The sequence below is a fragment of the Peromyscus californicus genome, unplaced genomic scaffold (assembly GCF_007827085.1).
Source record: "Peromyscus californicus insignis strain IS unplaced genomic scaffold, ASM782708v3 Scaffold_5__1_contigs__length_169319896, whole genome shotgun sequence".
Classification (NCBI taxonomy): Eukaryota; Metazoa; Chordata; class Mammalia; order Rodentia; family Cricetidae; genus Peromyscus; species Peromyscus californicus.
This window is the reverse complement of record NW_026294573.1, coordinates 98,981,637-99,005,174: the sequence shown is the minus strand read 5'-3', so window position 1 is coordinate 99,005,174 and position 23,538 is coordinate 98,981,637. Positions and strand designations below refer to the sequence as shown.

The 23,538-nt window shown below is 45.2% G+C and overlaps 2 protein-coding genes across 6 annotated transcripts in view; one reads left to right on the top strand and one right to left on the bottom strand.

Moving 5' to 3' along the window:
• The window catches only part of Invs (inversin), a 156,656-nt gene extending 142,007 nt beyond the window's left edge, over positions 1–14,649 (top strand). For 4 of the 5 annotated variants that reach the window (XM_052714960.1, XM_052714959.1, XM_052714958.1 and 1 more), the window contains 4 exons: positions 5,685–6,381; positions 10,158–10,387; positions 11,199–11,273; positions 13,882–14,649. In XM_052714960.1, the coding sequence (XP_052570920.1) occupies positions 5,685–6,381; positions 10,158–10,387; positions 11,199–11,273; positions 13,882–13,985 (1,106 nt within the window). In that variant the 3' untranslated portion in view covers positions 13,986–14,649. The remainder of the gene's footprint in view (positions 1–5,684; positions 6,382–10,157; positions 10,388–11,198; positions 11,274–13,881) is intronic. The other variant, XM_052714962.1, reaches the window with a different exon arrangement.
• A 418-nt stretch (positions 14,650–15,067) lies between these two features.
• The window catches only part of Tex10 (testis expressed 10), a 41,547-nt gene continuing 33,076 nt past the window's right edge, over positions 15,068–23,538 (bottom strand). Inside the window, exons 12-15 of the mRNA XM_052714963.1 lie at positions 21,518–21,598; positions 19,926–20,107; positions 17,213–17,423; positions 15,068–15,289 (exon numbers count right to left, since the gene is read on the bottom strand). Coding sequence (XP_052570923.1) covers positions 15,176–15,289; positions 17,213–17,423; positions 19,926–20,107; positions 21,518–21,598 — 588 coding nt within the window. The 3' untranslated portion in view covers positions 15,068–15,175. The remainder of the gene's footprint in view (positions 15,290–17,212; positions 17,424–19,925; positions 20,108–21,517; positions 21,599–23,538) is intronic.

Genomic DNA, 23,538 nt, shown 5'->3' with positions numbered 1-23,538 from the left:
CAGGGCGGTGCATGTCGGCTTATGCTAATGCACTCCAGCATAATGGTACTGCCAAGCCAGCCAGGTCTGCTGTGGACTGGGCAGAATTATGATAGACGGCGTCAGACCTCAGACACTTGTCCTTTTTCCATTTCTGATAAGCATTTCTTTTGTCCTTTAATCACACTGCCACTAGTTGTCTTCTCCAGGTGACACAGTGCTGTCATTTTTAAGCCTTGCATGGCTCATGAAATGAGTTTACTGGTTTGGACCAGATTATAGTATTTGCTATTGAAATGTATTCCTTCTGTTAGAATAGCCTGTAATAGAAAAGCATGTATGTATGTGTGTATAAAACAGTGCACATAGGCCGGGCACAGAGGCATAAACCTGTTATCTTGGCACTCAGGAAGCTTGAGTAGGAGGTGGCCTCAACTTTAATGGCTCAGAGGTCAGGGTGCTTGCCACCAAGCCTGACAACCTGAGCAATCTGAGTTCGTCCTTGGGAGCCACAGAGTAAGCAGGAGAGACTCTACTCCTGCAAGTTATCATCTGACCTCCGCACCTTCACATACACTGCTACATATATTCTCTCTCTCTCTCTCTCTCTCTCTCTCTCTCTCTCTCTCTCTCTCTCTCTCTCACACACACACACACACACACACACACACACACACACACACACACACACACACAAATAAAAATGTACCTAAAAAGAACACTGCCTGTTATAAAATGCCACGCTTTACTTATGTCTGTGCACACACATGAATATGTGTGCATGAGGATGTACATTGGGCCACAGTTACTTCTTGGTATAGGCCATTGTCAACAAGTCTAAAAGTTGCTGTTCTGGAACAACTCTGAGATAAGGGAATTCTTGTTCATTTGAAAATAGGAAGTGAGCCTGGTCTCCAAAGCGAGTTCCAGGAAAGGCGCAAAGCTACACAGAGAAACAGTCTCAAACCCCCCACCCCGAAAGAAAGAAAAGAAAATAGGAAGTGAGGCCCCTACTATAGAGCTTTTGTGAAGAACTACATTCCGATATGCAAACAGGCTCTCAAAAAGCCAGCCTCTGATGTTGTCTCCTCCCAGTGCTGAAGGACCGGAGGCTAATGAGGCTGATTGTACTGGAAGGAAGTGGAGCTCCCATGTTACAACTTTGACCCATTCACCTGCCCAAGAGGCCACCATACAAGTGGGCAAAGTAGATACTATTTTGCTGGGGTTCTGAGGAAGCTGGCATCACTGGACAGGACACTACAGCTCACATTGTGTTTGGCCATTTGAGAAGAGCTGGGTCTACTCATCTGATCAGGGAGTAGGCAGCACACACCTTGAGATGGGAGCATTCAGCAAGAGCCTCCTCAGGTAGAAGTACGGATTGCCTCCTCTTCCCCTGCCCAGCCTCCAGACTTGGGGAATGGAAGAACTTAAGTACCTTTGCAGAGTACCCAGCACAGCCTCCTCAGAAAGCCACCAGCACTAGAGACATGGCTGCATAGTACTCAAAGGCCCTTGCAAAGGAGCAGAATTCAGGTTCCCAGCACCCACATTGTGGAGGGAGGCTCACACCTCTGGGGGACCTGACCCTTTTTCTAGCCTCCTTGGGCACCTGCACACATGCGCACTGCACCACTTCCCCACCCTCACCTTCCCCACATACAAGTAATTAAAAATAACTCTGTTAGAAACCAAAACAAAAAGGACCAGAAACCGGAGTCTTTCAAAGAAGGGTGACCCCCAACATGTCTTAGCAAGTGATTTCTTTCATTCTCAGTCAGTTCTTGCTGTGTGGTTTATCATGTGTGCAGAGCATGCTGGCTGTACGGACGGGCACTAGGGTTCCATAGCCTTGGGCTTACATGTGAACTCTGTCTTGGTGGGGTTTCTCTTGCTGTCTTAAACACCATGTCCAGAAGCAACACACGGGGAAAGGGTTTGTTTCCGCTTACACCGTTCATCATGGAGGGATGTCAAGTTCTATACATGTGAGAGGGAACTCAAGGCAGAAGCTAGGAGGCAGGAATGGAAGCAAACAGCTTCCTTCCTTCCTTCCAGCCGGGCGGTGGTGGCGCACACCTTTAATCCCAGCATTCGGGAGGCAGAGCCAGGCGGATCTCCGTGAGTTTGAGGCCAGCCTGGTCTACAGAGTGAGATCCAGGAAAGGCGCAAAGCTACACAGAGAAACCCTGTCTCGAAAAACCAAAAAAAAAAAAAAAAAAAAAAGCCTGCCTTCCTTCCTTCCTTCCTTCCTTTCATTCACTTTTGGTTTTTTTGAGACAGGGTTTCTCTGTGTAGCCCTAGCTGTCCTGGATCTCACACTGTAGACCAGGATGGCCTCAAACTCAGAGATCCACCTGTCTCTGCTCCCTGAGTGCTGAGATTAAAAGCGTGCACCACCATTGCATGGCTTGTCATCCTGCTTTCTTATACCACCCAAAACCACCTCCCTCCAGTGGGCTGGGCCCTCCTCCATCAATTACCAATCAAGAAATGCCCTACAGACTTGCCTGCAGGCGATCTGACGAAGGCATTTTTGAGGTTCCTCTCCTAAGAAGTCCTAGCTCGTCTCAAAACACCAGGACAGACCCCACCACTCACTTGCTGTGTAGCATGAGGCTAGTGACTTCTCCAAGCCTCAGGGTCCTAACAAAAGACAGGAGTAGAGTAGAGTGGAATGGTTCACCTCTGTAATCCCAGCACCTATAAGCTGAGAAGGATCACCAAGAGTTCAAGGCCAGCCTGTCTCAAATTAATAAATTTAAAAATAAATATAAAATACCAAGGGAGGATAATGCCTTTTGTAGAAAGTAAAGAGCATCCATGTGATAGCCCGTGTAGATTAAGGACATTCCACAGCACTGTGCAGATGTAGATGGTGCTTGTCACTCAACACACTTCAAATGTGGAAATGGAAGCAGTCATAACCATCAGAAGGATGACTGTGCCTGAATGGAGAGTGGATCTGAAAGACCAGATGGGGTCAGTACTAAGGCCGTGGCGGCGGCTTGGAGAATAGGGGATACCTCAAGAGTAGAATTGCTTGTGGGAGGTGGAGAGAGTTCATCTTATTTGGGTAAATACCAAATTCACTTTATCTTCCTCTAAGAATGGAGTAGGAGTGTCTCTTCCCCCGAGTGTGTGTCAGGCCCCGTGAAGGCCGTGGTGGTGGCAGGCGTCAAGGAGCTTGCTCTACGGAGAGGACAGAGCTGAGACAGCTAGTGAGCAGCAATGGGAGACACATGTTGGCTTCAGAAGAAACTACCACACTGCCTTTCAGGCGGCTATGCCATTTCCATCCTCCAGCAGTAAGGAACGGGTGCTGTGGCTGCACATTCCCACCAGCTCTTCCAGTTGCCCGTGTTTCTCACAATCCTAACATATGTGCAGCAGTACCCATCCACTGGGGACCATTTCTGCCCCTTTCCCGCCCCACCCCAAGGGAAAGCATGCCCTTTCACTCCTGTTTGTATTTTCTGTATTTATTTACACAAGTGAATATAGACAAGACATGCATGCATGCACACACACGCACACGCACACACACACACACACACACACACACACACACACTGAGGGGGGGAGAGATAGAGACAGAGAGACTCACATAAAACCTTACATAACAAGTAGCATATTCTTTTACACTTGAGAATAGTTATGGCTGGTGAGGTAGACCGGGGGTTAAAACACTGCAGTCAAGTCTGAGTTCAAGCCCCAGAACCCACATGGTGGAAGGAGAAAACTGATTCCTGCAAGTTGTCCTCTGACTTCCATATACACATTGGACACACACACTATCAAGAAGAGTAATAATTTTTAAATTATACTGATTTTAAAACCTGTTCCTGGAAACCTTATCTGACTATATGTCTTAGTTACTTTCCTGTTGCTATGAACAGACACCATGACTAAGGCAGTGTATAAAGAGTTTATTGGAGCTTACAGTTTCAGAGGGCGAGTCCATGGCCACCACGATGGGGAGCATGGCAGCAGGTAGGCAGGCAGGCAGGCATGGTGCTAGAGCAGAGAGAGAGAGAGAGCTAACTGGGAATACTGTGGTCTTTGGAAACCTCAGAGCCCACCCTCAAGGACATACCTTCTCCAACAAGGCCACACCACCTAACCTTTCCCAAACTGGGGACCAGGTGTTCAGATATATGAGCCTATGGGAGCTATGCTCATTCAAACCACCACAATAGATATTCTCGTACATGTGATACATGATAATGTTTGTAATATGTAGTCTTATATACTCTTTCTCACTTGCTATTGCTCTGCTGACTTAACTCATGAGCCTGTACATTTCTGGCTGAGAACTGAACACTGATATAAAAAACTATGGCAGTAACTTGAAGCCTAAGGTAATGTTAAAGCCTGACAGTGGGAGAGCCAGCAAGTGAAGATCCCTGTGACCCCGTCCCCAGAGCTGAGATGCGGCAGGTGTTACGTGACTGCCAGTTCACCGTGTGCCGTGGACGTGGCTGCTCGGGGTCCCAATCCCAGAGAACACTTCTTAGCAAGTTCTAGGCTGAAAGATTGACTGTCAGACCTTGGGATCTGTAACCCAAAGGCCTTCCCCATCAGTCTGCTCACCAGGCCTCCTGGGTCTTGCTTCTTTCTCTCTCTGCTTTGCTGGCTCCTCAACACGTCCCATGGATGGTATCCTTTTGTTCTGCATTTCCACTGTCCTCAGTGGAGGCATGTGTCAACTCCGCCTCTTCAGAAGTGGAAGTTCTTTCCTCGTGTTTACATTGGTGTTGGCTTCATTGAAAATAAGTTTTTCATTTTATGTGGCACATTCACTTTTTTCAGACATACCTTTCTGCATATGTTTAATCTCATGTGTTTACTAAACTTCTGGAGACCTAATCCTGCCATGTGTACATTATTTGTTATTGAAGACAGACTCTGCCCTTGTGTGTTTTATAATTTTGGACATGATATCATCTTCAGAAGTCCCCTTCTATCTATGCTCACTTGAGAACATGTCACACAAAAGCAATATTGCATATGGTTTTGTGGGACATTGTGGGATACCTCATTCTGAGACCAATTTATATATTAATGTACGCTGTGGTTAAGGAATCCACACCAAACCCACATGGGATACAAAAGTGGCTTCAGGTTCACAAGAGAGGGAGACTCCAACCATCCAGAGTCTAGGTTGAGACACGTGGTTTTCATCTCCTGGTGATGGTGAGCACACTTAAATGTGGATTGCTTCCCAAAGGTGGAGCCCTTCAGGGTCCCTGGCCTCTTGCTCGGTCTTCACTCCAGTTAATATTCCACCTGCAAGGCTTTGTCTCTGCACAACTAAGTATCTAATAAGGCCGCCCCTACCTGCTCCATTGCTGGACAATGATGGATTCGGTTCACATCCTTAGTGCCTTTCAAATTTTTCTATTCAGCATCCAGAGTCCCTTTATTTTTTTGGAAGGTCTTTAAAAGGATGTTCCTGCTATTTTAATGGGTATTTCTAGAAAGAACAGAATGCTTTCTGGCTGCCTAACCCGTCAGATTGCTAGAAAGAAGAGTTGAGCTTTGTTCTGTGTTGTTGTGTTACTGTTACGTTGCCATGGTTACGTGATGCCACCGGAAGTGTCTGCATCTCTCATGTAAACAGATGAACAGAAGTGCCCTCACCTGAAACTGATTGTTATTTAGACACTGATTGTTATTCTCCTTTTTCCTCGTTACCCAAGAAACACCCAGGGAACACTGCAGAGGCCCCTCTGCCTGTGTGCACCTCAGATCCTGTGAAGGCGGTGATGGCTCCAGGCCTCAGGGAGCATCCTCTGTGCGCAAGTGCAGAGGTGAGACCAATGGCGAGCACCAGTGTGAGGCGGGACCAAGCAGGGCCAGGAAGCCCTTGTCCTTTGGGTCAGCCCAGCCTGCTGAGAAAGGAGAGGACTCCAGCCCTGCAAGTGCTTCCCAGCAGGACAGCCCCAGGAAGCCCAGCAGGAGGCAGGACAGGGCACTCAGGCCCGGAGGTGCTGCTTCCCAGAAAAGGCGTGCCCACCAGCTCCAAGACAGGTGCTCCCCGGCTGGGTCCAGCCGGCCTGGCAGCGCCAGGCAGGATGTTGTCCGTACTGAACAGAGCCCTCTCCACCATCGCACACCAAGGAACAAGGTGACCCAGGACAAGCTTATAGGAGGGGTCTCCTCAGATTTGCCACTCGGCACAGAAGAGTTGAGGTCAGGATGCAGGAAGCTGTGTGAGGACGCTCGGGCATCTACAGAGAGTGATGGGGTTCATGGTCCCCCGCCGGGCCAGAGTGTGAATATCCACCTTCTTCCTGTAGAGCAGCGCCTGCAGATAATCCAGAGGGAGCGAAGTAGGAAGGAGCTGTTTCGCAGAAAGAACCAGGCAGCAGCAGTCATCCAGCGAGCCTGGCGAAGGTAAGAGGGCAAGGGACTGCCGTCTGCCCCGCGGCCTGCTGCTGTGACATCCTGTGCTATCTGTGTGCTCCAGTGGGTCCTGTGTTCAGGACAGTTCTACCATCAGTGAGTTCTGTCTTCAGGATAAAGGCGATTGGATGGAGCCCTCCCATGAAATAAGTACCTCTCCCTCCCGGCACCTCATGTGGTTTAAAATGGAAGATTTTTCTGTACAGGCGAGTGCCCAGGACAGGGCAGTAAAGAAAAAGCCCTGGCTTGCCCTCACACAGCCCAGTTTTCCACTGCAGCTCTGACAGTAACCTAACTTGAGGCAAATCACTGCGCCTCCCCTGAGCCTCAGTTTTCCCATTTGTAAGGTGGGAATTATCAACCCTTGCCCGAGGCTGCTGTGATGAGACAATGTATGCTTTGTAAACTCTGGTGCACCTTATATAGGATCTCTTTTATTTTTTTTAATTTATTTATTTTTATTTTATGTGCATTGGTGTTTTGCCTACATGTATGTCTGTGTGAGGGTGTTGGGTCCCCTGGAACTGGAGTTACAAACAGTTGTGAGCAACCATGTGGGTGCTGGGAATTGAACCCAGTTCCTCTGAAAGAGCAGCCAGTGCTCTTAACCACTTAGCCATCTCTCCAGCCCCAGGATCTCTTTAAACAAAAAAATTTAACATTCATCGTGTGTGTGTGTGTGTGTGTAGATCAAAGGACAACTTGCAGGAACTGGTTCTCTCCTTCTATCATGTGGGTTCCAGGAATCGAACACAGGTCACTGGGCTTTTACCGGCCCAGTCATCTCACTGGCCCCACACAAGATTTTACTCCAAATATCTAAACCAGTGCTTGGATACACAAGGTCATTGTGCCTGAAATACATGAGCCTACTTGAGCCACCATGGCTCAGACTGAACTGGGGCCTAAAAGCTGGGGTGGAGGCTGTGTTAGAGGATAGAGGCAGTGTGTGTGGAGCCTGACACCTCTGGAGTAGGGACAGACTTGCCTGGGTCAGTGTTCGTCCAGCCTCTGCATAATGAGTCCTCAGGTCTGTTCCCATCTGTTCAAGCTGATGGGGTTCCAGCCACCCCAAGGAGGCCGTCAAGACAAGGATCAGGAGTTCTCAGACACAAGCACTCAGGGAAATGATCTGTGCCTGCAGCAGCACTTGACCCTTTGCCTGGCTTACATCCTAGGGCCTTCCCTTCCATTACTAGTATGTTTCTGCGGTCACGATGATGGCGGTAGATAGAGGTGCCTTGTGCTCCTATTTGAGGTTGGAGAAGGGGAACCTGGGTGCTGCTCACATGCCAGATAACAGTTCTGCATCAGCTACTGTGGTCACTGCCACTGCCAATATAATAGTCAGCATTTATTGGGCCAAATCCTCCTAACACTGGGAGGTAGGTCTGTCCTCACTCCATCCCACAAATCAGGAAACCGAGGCACAAGACAGAAGGGGTGAGTACTGACTTTAAGGTGGTCATCCCCATGCCAAGTCTCAGGTGGGAATAGCCACTATTCCTGCACTTGGGAAATCATGCCAGCACATGCGCTGGCCATCAGCCAGCTAAACTTCGCATTAAGCATCTTTGCTGAAAACAGCAGGGCTTACCCTTTCAGGCCCCAACAGCTGCTCCCTAGCCGAAAGGTCTCGCCTCAGACTGGCTGTTCTTGGACTCCTTTGAAGAGTCAGAGGTTGACAGGTCCTGTCACTAAGTGTCCTGAGGAAATGAGCCCAAAGTCATTCCCTCAGAACAGTGACTCACAGCACACGCCCACCTGGGCAGGTGATTATGTGGATCTACTTGGGTTGCTTGAGGTGGGGTGTCAGTGCTCAAAGGGCCCATGGGAAGCCACACTGAGTGATTGTTTCAACCATTCTCTGCTTATCTACAGAGGCCCAAAACACAGTCCTTGGACAGGGTCTGGCACCAAGCCCAAGAACAATGAAGGAATAAGGGGACAGGACTTGACACTCTTGTTCATGAAATGCTGGCTATCCTTGTAGGGAACATGTCCAGGAAAGAGCTAGAAGACAGGGATAGAGCAAGAAGATGGAACCTTAGGCCCCGAAGAAAATGAGTCTTAAAATTGTAACTTTTCCTAGCAATTAAGACTTGGCTATTTTTAGGGTGTTTATGTTTATGGGGGAAGAGGTGGCCCTTCCTCCATCGGTTCCACCTTACTCATTGAGCAGGACCTAACTGAACCCTGAGCTAGCCAGCTTGCTCTGGAAATGCCTGCCATCTCTACCTGCGGAGTGCAGGGACTCGACTTGCTGGCATTTCCACGGGTGCTGGGGATCCTCGTGCTTGGGTGGAAGTTCTTTACCTGCTGAACCATTTCCCCAGCCCTCCCTAACCCACTTGACTACTTTAAACATTAAAACTGTACAGTGGACAAGTTAAGCTGGAAAACAGCTATGTAAAACACTTGCGATTTAAGGACACATGGAGCTAACTCTTACTAGCATTTCTCCTGCACATTGATTACTGATATGAATTAGCAACAGGCTAGACAGTAGGAAGAACCTACAGCCTGTGGTCGAACGGCACTATTGAATACAGCAGAGTTTTAACCCCAAGCAAGGGTGTGTTCTTGAAAATCAAGAGATGGACTTGTTCCTTTCCCTGAGGACCAAGACGCTCCCCACATGCAGCCAGTCTGCATACCATCCCATACATGTGACTGACTGTTCACATGCAGACTGAAAGCTTCAGCTCCATAGTGCCAGCCAACCCCCAGGCTTCCTGGTGACCTCTGCCCAGAGAGCAGAGGACGGGGAAGAGGGCTGGCATCTCCACCAGAAGAAACTGAGTTGTTAGAAGTGTGGTACTCTAGTCAAGAGATGCCATGGTTTATGACTTGCCAGAAAGACTAATGAAGGCTGGTTGAAGTCAGCTTCAGAGGAAGTAGGAAGGGGCTACCCAAAACCCAGCAGGGAAGTTTTTAGCAGATTTAGGAAGGTTACCCTGTCTTTGGTATACTGTTACACAGGCATGGGGCTGCCTGCTCTTCTGTAAGCCCATCAGTCAGTCATAGTATAGTATGGATAATGAACATTAATGAAGCTCTCCTTTAAAGGGTTCAAGACAGCCATGTTCCTTAAACTTGGAAGTACATATGGGCTAGAAACCATCAAACACTAAATGTCAACACTGCCATCATTCCTGCCACAGGCTTCACGTCCCAACAGGGTCATCCTAGTAAACTTGCCACTCTCTTAAACCCGCCATGTGCACCCATCATGAGTAGAGCAGACCTCTCAGCAGTGCAAGGTGACAAAATCCTGGGTTTGACATTCTAAGATGCTTAGTCATTACAAATGTGCCTCCCCAAGACTCAAACAGTAGGACAGTGCCTGGAATATAACACGATCAACATTGTTGGCTCAGCCTTATATGCTTTCCCTAACCAAACTCATGGTGCTTTGACCACATTTGGGGGGCACAAATGCCCCCTTTCCTGCTTGTGCCAATTCTGCTGCCTAGAGTGCCTTCCTCTGGTAAGCATCTACCCGTTCCCCTTTAGAACCCAGTGGAGTACTAAGCAGCCCCGGCAAGCCTCCCAAACCCCCAGCTCCTTGCTCTTGCATGCCAGCTCACTCAGTTTCCACACAGCCCATCCCACCTGCCTGTGGCTGCTGAAGGTGACATCTGGTTGAACCCTAGTCAAGTCTCACAATAGTCACATGAATGCTGGAACTGGGGAAGAGAGCTTGTTCCATTCCCATAGCTGTCAGCACTGCAGGGTCTTACGCCTGTCCTCTGTGACCCCACCAGCTACCAGCTCAGGAAGCACCTGCGTCGTCTTCTGCATGTGAAGCAGCTTGGAGCCGGAGACGTGCTCAGATGTACCCAAGTGTGCACAGCCCTGCTCCTCCAGGTCTGGAGGGCGGAACTGGAACTCAAGTTCCCAACGTACACCTCAGTAAGCAGAACGCCCAAAAATCCATCCAAAGGAATGTCAGCCACAAAGTCTGCCAGGCACTCAGTGCTCAGGCAGATCTATGGTAAGTGTTCTTCTGGGTACTTAAAACAAACACCTCAGGATCCTGAGTGACACACCACAATCTGCAATAAGACTTAACTGGACAACTCTATGCAGATTTTAAAAAAATCTTACTTTCAAGCACTAAGAGAATTTTTGCTAGTCAATTTAATGCCCTACTTCTGGCCAAAAGCCCCTCCTTTTAATTCTAGGACTAAAAGCCTTATCACTTAAACCTCTCAGATCTCTGCTTGGACCCTCCCCTCTAACATTAACAACTCATCGGAACCCTCAGACCATGTCACTTTGGCCATTCTATGCTGAGGTAACATAGTGTCACTCATCTATGCAAATGCCCACAACTCAGTTACTGCAGTACTTAACAGATGAGTGGCTGTAACCTGAAATATTTCCAGCTCTACAACAGGCCCTCAAAATAAATCAGTTCAGGTATCTTTGTATAGTGTGGATAGCTGTTCAATAAACACAGAGCCCAGGAACCTTTAGGAACATCCCTTGCAGTCTAGACAGCATTTCAGGACTTGTCCCAGCCTGCCATGTCTCTGATCATTAAGTTTCTGATTCTGAGTAATTTCAGCCAGAAAGGTCCATGCAAATACCCAAACCAATCCCAAAACTAATAACAAACCCTCCAAAATCTGAAGCATTTCTAATCCCAGCCTTTTCAGGTAAAGGATATTCAACTTGTATTTCCACACATGCCTAACTTATCTTAGTAGGCACCTGCAAGCCCTCACCTCAGTGAGGGACGCAGAACTTGGTCAGGTCCCAGCAGCCATTAATCACATAGGTGACTTGTTGGTTGATTGCAGGTTGCTCTCAAGAAGGGAAAGTACATCATGCCATCAAGTCTTCCAAAGTCCCTCCTGTGCTGCGTCTCAATTCAGGTAAGGCAGTCCCTACACTGGCAGAGCATATGGGGAGAGCAAGGGGTGAGCTTTCCCATGATCTTTTTGACTTCAGGTGTGTGATTTTTTACCCTTTTCATGGATTACTGCAATCAACATCCTTAAGAGGCAAACAATTTTCACAACTAAAAACTTTACTATTACCTCCATGAGGAACAGTAAATGGTAGCTCTCTATTATTGATCCCCTTTATCCCATTCTTCACATACTTAAAGGAGTATGTTGAAATCCTTGTATTTTCAATACCCTCTCCTTACCATAGATGGAAGACCACAAACAATATTAAAGCATATTCTGCTCAGGCTCAGGAGCACACTTCCACCCACAGGAGCAGCATAGGGAACTTCTTTTCCCTCACAAGATGTGTGTTTTACTCAGGGCCTCTTGCTTCACGCCAGCATTAAGAGTGGGTGATAAGTTCAGGGCTGTCAGCAGCTAATGCCAGGTCTGGCCTATCTTCACAGGTGGCTATGGCAACATGCTCCCCCACCCTCCCTGATCTACAAGGCCATCCTGCAGAAACAGAGAGTAGCTGGGAAGGTGAACAATGACTGTCAGCATGAACTTTAGCATTCATTTCGCTTTTGGTGGGGAAAAGCAGAGTAATTACTGCAAAATCTTTAATAAGAGTTGGCTAATTCATGTAACACAAGGCAGACTGATCAGGGAGTAGCAGGTGGGGTAGTTAGAAACTTGTAAAGGAAGCAAGGGCCACAGTTGTGTGGCAAGCCAGTCCTTATACTGGACTGGGGAAATATTTCAAAGTAAGAACCGTCACATGAAACTAGCAGATATATGACGTTTAGATATAACTAAATACAAAGTAAGCAATCAGATCATTCTCCCCTCAAATCCAGATTTACCACTGGTCCTTAAAATGAAGATGTTTGGCAGATAGAGGTTCTCAGAGAAAAGATTGAGAAAATACATTCAAAGAAATAATACTTTTTAATGATTTCACATAACAAACAACGTGTTTTTCTTCCAAATTTCTGCCTTGTTTGAAATCAAACAAAACACAATCTTTGTCCAGCCCCAAATCTGGGGCACCACAGGTTGTTAGGCCAACCACACTCACATTAAGAACAAAGCACGCAATAAAGCCAGTCAGATAGGTGCTAAAGTTTAACTGGTCCATACATGTTTAACAGAAACCATGTCCATAAGTCATTTCAATGAATTGAACTTACACAGAAGGCCCTAAAACATGGAGTCAGATGGCTGAACCAAAAAGAAAAGCATTAACTTCACTGAATTGTTAGTTTGCTTTTTGCTTTAAGAATTCAGTGGGGCTAAGGGCTTTCTGATTTTGCTCAGTGGGCTATTCAATTTTTTTTTTTTTTTTGGTTTTTCGAGACAGGGTTTCTCTGTGTAGCTTTGCGCCTTTCCTGGAACTCACTTGGTAGCCCAGGCTGGCCTCGAACTCACAGAGATCCGCCTGGCTCTGCCTCCCGAGTGCTGGGATTAAAGGCGTGCACCACCACCACCCGGCCAATTTTTTTTTTTTAAACAAATTGCTTTGCAGTGTACATGTTGCTGTTCCAATCTGGGGACATGCCTTCTTCCTAAGGCTTTACACATAGAAAGGCAGAAAGTGATGGGAATCTCAAGATGCACAAAACCCAAATAGGCCATCTCTGCTTTCGGCAGTCTTCCTCACCGACACATCATTCACAGGATTGCAGCCTCGCTCTGTACTGATACATAGCCACCTGTGCCCATCTCTTTAAAATAGAAGAGAAATGACCATGGCTCATGTGGTTACTGGTAATGGCACCTCTATAGGAAACCAATCTATTCCTCCACCTTTGGAAGGGAATGCAGATGGCAACTTACTTCAAGATAACGGTGCCCATATTCCAAAAGCAGTCATTTAAAATCAGGAAAATTAACCTATGTTCTTTTTCCCAAACTGCCCACATTATTTTTATCTTCCACATGAAGTTATGAGTAAAATACAGCAACGTCTTCAGCAAGGTTTTCCTTACTGCTATTTTTGTGGTCTGTCATTTGTTACAGTGTATAAAACTAATGTTTTCTGTTGCATCCTAATAATGTTATTCCAAGGTCTAGAGCTCAAGAAGTCGATTTTGACAGCCAGGCATAGTGCCTGTAATCTCAAATATTAGGAGATTGAGGCAGGAGGGTTATGAGTTCAAAGCTAGCCTAGACTATATACTGAGGGCCTCAAAAGAAGAAAAAAAGTGTCTTAAGATTCCTATCTGTCATCCCTTCAAACTCTTCCAACAAACAAACCTTATTTTTTTCTGGTAGACTTTCAAAGTATGTGGCACAAGAATAATTCAAACACGTATAAATGCGAGCCATGTGAAAGGCATGCAGAGGATTGGGGTATTAGCATGTCCCACCCACTCAAGATCTAGCTTCCACTTACAACCCAGTCCAGTTCCTGCTTTAAAGAGATACCCACATCAGTGAGGTGAGGAAGAACTTGTCGTCTGCATCTAGACTCATCACTACTTCCTGTGCACCAGGGACAGCCCCATCCCAAATCCTTTTTCCTTAGCACAAACAACTCCTCTCTTCATTAAGACTAATTATATAAATATCCCTTTGCTTTTAACAGTAAACAGTTTGCAGTCTATACATCTTGACAACAGTGGAAGAGCAAAGAAGTTTTCTTACAACCTGCAACCAGCCAGTCAATCAAAAAGCAAGCCAAAGCTTTGACCCTGGGGGAAGAGCAGACCCAGTGTGGAGTTCTGCTATCAACTGTCTCTTCTCATGAGAAAGCTTCACTGTCCGGACCTAAAGCCTTATTAACTGGAGTATGAGGTAGCAAGTCAAATGTTTCCTCCTGGCGCACATGGAAAGGACTGCCTAGCTAGGTGCCTCACTTCAGTCAGTGTGGCTGGAAGAAAGAACTGATGATAATCAGTGGGACTAACAACACCTGCACTAAGGAGCTGCTGGTTGGGATTTCTGACAGCTAACTGGCACAGGCCTTGTTTTTTTACTCCAAAGAACCTCAAGTGAGATGGGAACCTGTCCCGCTACCGCCGCCGCCACCTTCAGCTCCTTACTTCCTGGAACATGTGACAAACACCACAATACACTTTAAATCATACATCAAAATCATGGCCTAGTGTTTGCATTTAGAAACTGCTCAGAAAACTGGAAGTACACTCTTGTTGACTCCTTAGTTTTCAGTTTCCAAACTGGCCCTGGAAGGCTACAAGCTGCAGCCATGTGCTCACTCTGTCTGACTGGGGCTTCACTGCTGAGTGGCACCAAGAACATCACAGCATCAAGAAACCAGCAAGACAGGGTTCACAGCAGCGGGAGCCAAAGCACTCTTCCCTTCCGCTTTGCATCTTCTGACCAACCTGCTGAAGTAAGCAGTCTTCCCCAACTGCAACTTCTTTTGGGAAGGTAACCCACCTTCTAGCCCTCTAAGAATACTTAAATGAAGTCTAAGCGGTTATGGGCTTTTACAGAGGCACAGATGACATCAGGCCACTCCTGTGCTAACACTACAGGATAGGAAGCGAGGGTTTACCTCATTTAAATACCCTGACTTTTGGTTGAGTAAATTATATTCAAAATTATGAAAACAGGTTTACCTAGACGGGATCACAAAGATTCAGCTAATTTGTCAGTAAGTGAATGAAGGCACCATAGATCATTCTATGTACTGTAAACATTTAGCTCTTAGGAAATTCAAACGTGCTTCTCCAGACAAACAATGTGAGAACACTAAGAATTCTTGGCCTTCTGTTCCCACTTCAGTACAAAGGTAGCTCATGAACAACTTCTTTAAAAGTTTAGCTTTAATGACAAACATCTGTTACATCAGTCTTTCTTCAAAATAAAATGGATGTGCATGAACAATTTCAAACAGGAGGTACCATGGTGCTTCTTCAATACAATGCATTCAATATACTTGGCCCCTGGGGATGGCCACTGATATACACGCTGAAGCAGTAATGTAAGTCTGTAAGCCACTGCTCCTGAACACTGCCACTCTTCAAAGTCTGCAAAGAAAAAAGGTTATTTAAACTGAGAACTGTACTACTTTAACATATTTTTCATGGCATATGTAAAAGCATCCTCCCGTCTATAAACCAGAGGAAGTCTTCTTTAAATACAAAACAATCAACTACTGGGTGTTGCTGCAGCTGGTGAAAATTCCTCTTTATGTCCTAGATAGACTGAAATTATGAAATGGCCCCACAGACTCGGGTGTTTGAATAATTGGTCCCCACCTAGCGTTGCTCTTTTGGAAGCTAAGAACTTGTACTCTGAGCCTACTTCTGTCCCAAGCTCTCTACTTCCTGACCTACTGAGATGTAAACCTGTGGGGGGCCAGCCCCCACATTTTACCCCAGGGTACTCTTGAGCAGGGAGACGTGAGAAATATTTAGAGAGACAGACAGAAACACAGGATAGCCTCAGGAGGGCCTGGGTCAAAACCCACCAGCCTCTTCTGTCTCTGGTAAAGGACTCTTAAAGGAATGCCAAGGGGTGGAGCAAAAGACCTCCCCCAGCACAGCCAAGTGCAGACCATCCCAGACACCTGGTAACCTCGCACATGATCAAGCCATCCCCTAATGCAGGGCCTGTGTAAAGCAAGCTCGGATCTCACTAGGAAACCTTTGTTAGCTCCCACATAAACCCAGCAAACTTCCACTGCCAAAGACACACCCCAGCCACAGTATTTACTCCATGATAATAGACCACGCCCTCTTAAACTGTCAATAAAGTCCTTTCTTTTAAATTGAATCTGTTATTTGGTCAGTGTAACAAGAAAACCAGTATGTGCCCTTAAATGTAATGAGTTCTTACTAGATCCGTCCCCCCCGGACATGCTGGAGACTAACAAAAATGTTTATGGCCAGCCATCTCTGCCCTAACCCTTCCCTTAGCCTCAGCTGTCTTGATTTTTTCACTAATGTCAATAGATTAGTCCTACAGGGCCAACTAACACTCTTTTTCTTTCTCTTTCATGGAGGTAGGCTGATCATCTAATCCAAGTTATTGACTTTTCTTCCTTTCTACTGTTCTCAATTATCCCACTGCCACACTGCTTCGACACAGACTTAGAAAGTCAAAGCAAGTACCTACTAACATGCTTATAAAAGCGCAGTGACACTGCAGTACAGCTACCTTCAATGAATAAACCCTAAATCCCTGTGCACAGCATCTCTTTCACTCCCTCAGCCAAAATACTAAGGGAGCCCTGGAGAACACAACTACCCTCCCGACAGCCAGGTGCAGAGGCAGCAGTGAGGCCTTCAACTTTCTCCTCTTCCTCTCTCACTGTCCTTTCTCTCTGGTCCTGGCTGGCCAAAGCCTGGGTATGCCCCCATGACACGCTGCGCCTTCTCACCCATTCTGACACTTTACAACAGCCTGTCCCCTTCTGCCATGTGTTTTTCAAGGCTGACTCTGCCAGCTTTCTCGGACCCTTAACTAAAGGGCATGACTTTCTTCCCTTCTTCCACAGAGCTGCCAGGATTTACAGCTTGCCTGAACAGTTCTCAAACTTTAATGAAACTGTCCCTGAGCTTAAACACCACCTTTTTCCTTAATGATATCAAACATTTGGGTAGCACTTAATGTCAGGTACACTATACCGATTACTTGAATATTCTCACTTAACAGTCACCAAAACCTCTACATTACTCCTACCTTAACAGAAAAAGAAGCCTGACTATAGAGAAATTGAGAAGATGATCTGTCATCAAAGTTACTCATTGAAGTGTCTCACAATCCTGGCAGCTATGCTTCTAGTGCCTAACTCTCCACCTGAACTTCTCGTGCCTCTGGTTCTGGATCAGACAGGAAGGTGCTGGTGAACCCCAAGAGTCAGTTGGGACACAGGAACCTCACTCTGAACAGCACCCTTGCTCCCACTCCCCCACAAAGGACGAAGCACTGGGCTCTGTGCTGCCTACCGTGATATTCTTGATGATCTGCTGTACTAGGATGGCATTGGTCAGCATGTGCGTCCTGAGGGGAACATGCTGAAGCAGCAGGCGGAGCAGCTGGCCCACCACAGGCAGCTCCTCAGGAGAAGCTCTGTTCACCCGCAGACTCTGCAGCATCAACCTGAGGACTCGAGGCAGGAGAGCCAGGATGGAGACGCAAACACCCCACAGCTTGTCCCTATAGTAATAGAAAGAAAAATGAGTCTGTGAGCCAACACACAAGAGAAAATGTCCTTTCCACATTACCCAAAACTGAAATGGACTTTCAAGAAACAATGTTTCCTGCCTGGTGTGACAGATCAGTGCCTGTAATTCCAGTTTTTAGGAGCTGAGCAGAAATGCCATTGAGTTTGAGTCCAGCCTAGGCTATATAATGAGGTCAAGGATAGCATGAACTACACAGATTCTACCTCAATAAACAAAACTAATAAACAAGCTTCAAATTAAATACCACAAACAATGACTAGTAAGAACTAGGTTTCATCAGAACTATGTAAGAAAAAGCAACTAAGAGTTAGCTGCTAGAAAGTCTGGTAAACAGCATTTTCCTGGGCTTGAAACCAGACACCCTGGAAATTATAGTGATTATATACAGAACAGAGCTTGATCTACACATGCACAACCATCACCTAACACTGGCCACTATTCAATGACCATACAATGCAGGAGACATCTGAAGACTACCCAAGAAAGAAAAGAAATACATCCACCAAACTTCCAGGGTCTGATCAGGATCACAGAACAAAGGGCCTATTTCCAGAGAAAAAAACATGTTCACCAAAACCCCAAGTAAACTTGAGAAAATAACCAATAATGGGACCATTACTCCAACACTAGGTCACAAAAGGTGAGACATGAGTAGGAGCTAAACAGGTTTGTGATAAATATGATCCGTGGGTGTACTTCAATGACACAAGATCCATCTGGATGTTGAGTACAGGAACTTTTGGGAGCAATCCTGAGTGAATGAATGTGTAGTCTGGGCACTGACACAAATATGAAGAACAGAAATAATACTGTTTACAAATATACACAGAACCATCCACTTAAAAAGCCAGGATGCCAATCAACACTAAAGTGACTGAGATACAAACAGAAGAGAACAAGAATTCCAGTGTGTGTTGCGTGCTGGTGGTATGGGTCTATACGTATACTGGGAATTCATTACATTGATAGCTCAGCTCAGTTTGTAATTACTGTTTTAAGCCATGAAATTTATATAGCCAGCATGCATACTACAGTTTCAGGACATTTAAAAGCTCAAAGAAAAGAGGGCCAGAGCATAGTGCATGCCTATATAGTACAAGCACTTGTGAGACTTAGTCAAGATTCTAGATTCAGGCCAGCAAGACAGTCTCAGTCTCTCAGTCTCTCTCTCTCTCAGTCAGTCAGTCTCAGTCTCTCTCTCTCTCTCTCTCTCTCTCTCTCTCTCTCTCTCTCTCTCTCTCTCTCTCACACACACACACACACACACACACACACACACACACACACACACACACAAGAACAAACAATAAAGTTTAAAAAAAAGACTAGAAAATACACATCAAAACATTGACATCAGGTAAAATATACTTTTTATTTTTTCCAATTTGCTAACCCGTCAGTTTCTCACCTGATTTCAACAGGTGTACTGTGGTGATATTTGTAATCTAAGAATAAAGTTTGCCTAAAGATCAGAGGACAGAGCCAGCCACAGAATTAAACATAGAGGTCAGGCAGTGGTGGCACACACCTTTAACCCTAGCACTCAGGAGGCAGAGATCCATTTGGATCTCTGTGAGTTCAAAGTCACATTGGACTACATGAGAATGATCCAGTCTAGGAGAGAAACAGAGACAGGCAGTGGTGGCACACACCTTTAACCCCAGTATTTGGAAAACACACACACCATTAATCCCAGCACTAGGAAGGTTGAGATAGGAAGTGAAATGGCTGGGCAGAGAAAGGCATATAAGGCGTGAGGAGACAGGAACTAGAGAACCTTTCCACTGAGGACTCAAGGGCATTCAGTCAGAAGATCCGTGGAGACAGGATTGGCTGAGGAATCGGCAAGGTGAGAAGTGGCTGTGGCTTGTTTCCTCTGATCTTTCAGCATATACCCCAATATCTGGGTTTTTATTATAAGACAATTTAGAATTCATGCAACAGTGTATCAATAAAATTAAAACATGAAAACACTTTTAAATCTACAGTAGAATCTCCAAACTACCTGTAAGTTCTGGCTTAAATATCACATAGGAGTAAAAATACTAAACAAATCACTAGCATTTTAGAATACTTCTTAAATCCAAGAATTTAAAATTCTACTCTGGCTGGCTCTATGAAGCCTAAAAAAACCACAAACATTTGTACTAACACTTCACTGTCTTCAGAGTAGAAAATTTTTTTTTGTTTTGGTAGACCTATAGTAGTGTTCATAAAAGAAAGCTATTGGGAAACTTTGTAATACCATCTGACTTTTCAAATTTGTAGCTTAATGGAAAATTAAAAGAACCTTAGAATTCTTGCTACAACACTAAAAAGGTTCATGAGAGACCAAAGAAAAAGCTGCCGGAGCTGATACTAGCCCACGGAAATTTGTTTACATTAGTTCTGAAATCTAATTCTCCTTCACTCTTATTTAGGGAGAAGAGAAAGAGAAGGAAAAGATTCAAGTTGAAAAATCCAAAAACATTACCTCTTTTTCAGATGTTCTGCTTCCCCTTTCTCTAGAGTAAGCAGAAAATAAAGAAGGCTGTAGCAACAAGAAGCCAGGAATGGCAGGAGAGAGTCACTAACTACACACGTATGATCCAGGAGCTTACACATCACTCCAAATATACAGCCAGCTGTGCTGTCAGGAATTACAGTCAACCCAACCTGAGTGGAGAAGAGAGAGATGAATTACCTCTTTACAAAAGCCCTTTCCCAAACTAAAGCAAAGCCTGTTAACTGGGTTGGGGTTTGGGTGGGGTGGTTGGTGCTCCAGCTCAGTATTCATGTGGCTCAGCTACCTACAGCACTTGAAGCCCCAATTTTCCTCTGAGAATTTAATTCCCAACGAAAATGACTTCGTATGAAGAAATAACCTTTTGTGTGTATGGTGCTGAGAAGTGAAAGCAGGGCTCAGGAATTCATACACACAAGCAGGCATTCTACTAGGCATTCACTGGTCAGAAAATCTCCATACTAACAATCACAGAGTTATTTTTAAAACCATTTAAACTAGAAGACTGTTCACTTGCTCCCACCTTCTACTCTATGGAATTAATGCAGAGTCCTTTTTATATTTAGTTGTCTTCTGACCTTTATTTAGCCATTTAGATGCAAATAAGGAAAATGCATCTACAGGAATCAGTAAGAGATATTATATTAATATTCAACTGCTCACTGGACAGAAACCTGGAGGCCAGATAAGATTCATTATGGTATGCTCATTCCTCTGGACCCCAGGGGCACACTCTCAGTAAGGCTGAATACAAGCTGTTAACTGTACAAACAGAGATCAGGAAACTGCTGAGTAATCATTAGGAACCTCCTCCAAAGGGCAATCTCAAAATGGAAACCAAGATTGGCTGGGATGTTTACTCTTTCCCATAACAACAAATGTGGGCCCAGGAAAGCAAAAACCTCTGGGACTGGTGAGGAAAAAAAAAAAAAAAGGTAGGCATCGTGGACAGTAAGAGAACAAGAGCTGAAGTCTGACTGTCAGAAGGGCACTTGGAAGTGCAGTGCATTCTCTTCCAAGTCAAGGAAACTTCCTTCTACAGGAGGAAAAGGGCTATGGATGCGACTGTAAGATTAACCAAAGAAGCCACTCCGCAGAAAATACATTTTAAGAGGCCTTTCTCGTAAGTAAAACATATTCTAAACATCCCAAAGACAAAATGTAAAAGGTTAGAGGGAGTTAAAAGCCCTCGTGAAGGCATACCAATGGGAATGTAATGCCAATGGTTACAAGACAAGGCAGGCTCCAAGCTCAGCCACTGCTTCCAATGACGGAGTCCTGTAATGGCCCTACTTTGAACCACAAACCATCTGTCTCTGGATCCCAAACACTCACTGACAGTAAGTCAGAAGCGACTGGGAGTTTAATGTAAGGCCCCTCATTTCACAAATACAGAAAACAAGGTCTTAGGAAAAGAATGCATTCCACCCTCCACTCGCACCCAATGCCATCTCCAGTCACATAATTAACAGCCGGCAAAAGTCCTTACCACATCATGCCATGAGAGGCCAGGTAAATTATGTTTTACTTAAAAGAAACCCCACAAAACTAAAGATATTTACCAAATGCTTACTGATGGCACTTTGCATGATGTCAAAGCTCTGGCTTCGGGCAGGAATAACCAATAAACTGTGACAAACTGCCTGTCAGAAAAGGAGGAAAACAGGAACCGCATTATGGCATTTAAGAATTTAAAACAACAATCAGGAGAAAAAAAAAAAAAACAGCTGGGCAATGGTGGCGCACGCCTTTAATCCCAGCACTCGGGAGGCAGAGGCAGGCGGATCTTTGTGAGTTCGAGGACATCCTGGTCTACAGATCCAGGAAAGGTGCAAAGCTACACAGAGAAACCCTGTCTTGAAAAACAAGAAAAAAAAAAAAAAAAAAAAAGAATTTAAAACAAAAAGTTCAACACAGTGGTTTTGGTTTTGTTTGTTTGGTTTTGGTTTTCGAGACAGGGTTTCTCTGTGTAGCTTTGGAGCCTGTCCTGGATCTCGCTCTGTAGCCCAGGCTGGCCTCGAACTCATAGAGATCCACCTGCCTCTGCCTCCCCAGTGTTGGGATTAAAGGCGTACACCACCACCGCCTGGCTCAACACAGTTGTTTTTGTTTTTTGTTTTTTTTCTGGAGCTGAGGACTGAACCCAGGGCCTTGCGCTTGCTACCACTGAGCTAAATCCCCAACCCCTCAACACAGTTTTTTTTAACCAACTTTACATAGTAACAGCAAACAGGTAACAAAAACTTAACTTTGAAGAGACAAAAGTCAAGGATCAAACAATGAGCCCTCACATGCAGGCTCACTTTCCAGCATGACATCTACTAAGCAGCTACAGAAACGCCCACACCTTCCAAATAGTTTAGGAAGATGGAGACTGTAGTTCTATTAATTGCTATAACAGAAAGGCCCAAAGGACGTGGTTAAAGGGTTGACAAAAGCCTTCTGGTCACTTAGTAGAATATGCACGCCACAGAAAAATACTTACAATCCAGGAAATACCAGTACAGATTAAATATCGTTTCTCCAAAATATTTGAGGCAGTGTTTTTTTTTTTTTTTTTTTTTTTTTGGTTTTTCGAGACAGGGTTTCTCTGTGTAGCTTTGCGCCTTTTCCTGGAACTCACTTGGTAGCCCAGGCTGGCCTCGAACTCACAGAGATCCGCCTGGCTCTGCCTCCCGAGTGCTGGGATTAAAGGCGTGCACCACCACCGCCCGGCAAGGCAGTGTTTTTAACATTAGGAATTTTCTGCATTTTAGAATGTCATAAACTTTACCAATTAAGCATTCATAATTCCAAAGTCTGAAATCTTCAGTTCTCCAAAACCCCAAACTTGCTGAATGTCATGTTGGGATTTATTTACAAATTTCTGAGCACTTTGGATTTCCATTTGTGAATTAGGGACAGTGATGGAGCTTCTCGAGGTGTATCCTGATCATTTTAATTATAACAGTGGCCTACCATTCCACAAAGGTAAAAGGAAGAGAAATCTAATGAAAATTGAATCCCTATCATTTTAAAATGTTCTAAGTTCTAAAGAAAAGAGGAAGTCAAGTCCTTCCCAGACACTGGTCTGCAGACAAACTCCAGCATCTGACGGGGTGCACTGCCAGATGTGTAATATGTATAGAACTGCATGGAGGGACATGACTGGTGGGAGGAGTCGTCTCCCCCTAGGAAGAGATTGATTAAGCTAAATTCAAAAAACTGTCAATCAACATGGGGGTGGGGATTGGGAGGGAAGATATCCTTCTGAGTTTGGTGTATATGTGGTTTTTGTTTGTTTATGCAGAGACTGGGGCCTAAAACCTCACTGGCATTATTTATAAACTTTTGAGATTAGAAAATCAAATCAATAGTTCCCTATAAATTTTCTTACAGGCTGATATTATCCAAAGGTTTTTAATAGAAAATTTTTTTACTGACAGGAAAAACGCTCTTATTTTCAATGCCATCTCCCTGCTTCTACTTTAAAAGGGTAGTAAATCTTGCTATTAACAAAAGGTAACTCTCATTCTGAAAACCACTCCATAATAATCAAGGAGCTCACTTCATCTCTTCCCTTCAAAACAATTTGCTTTAAAGC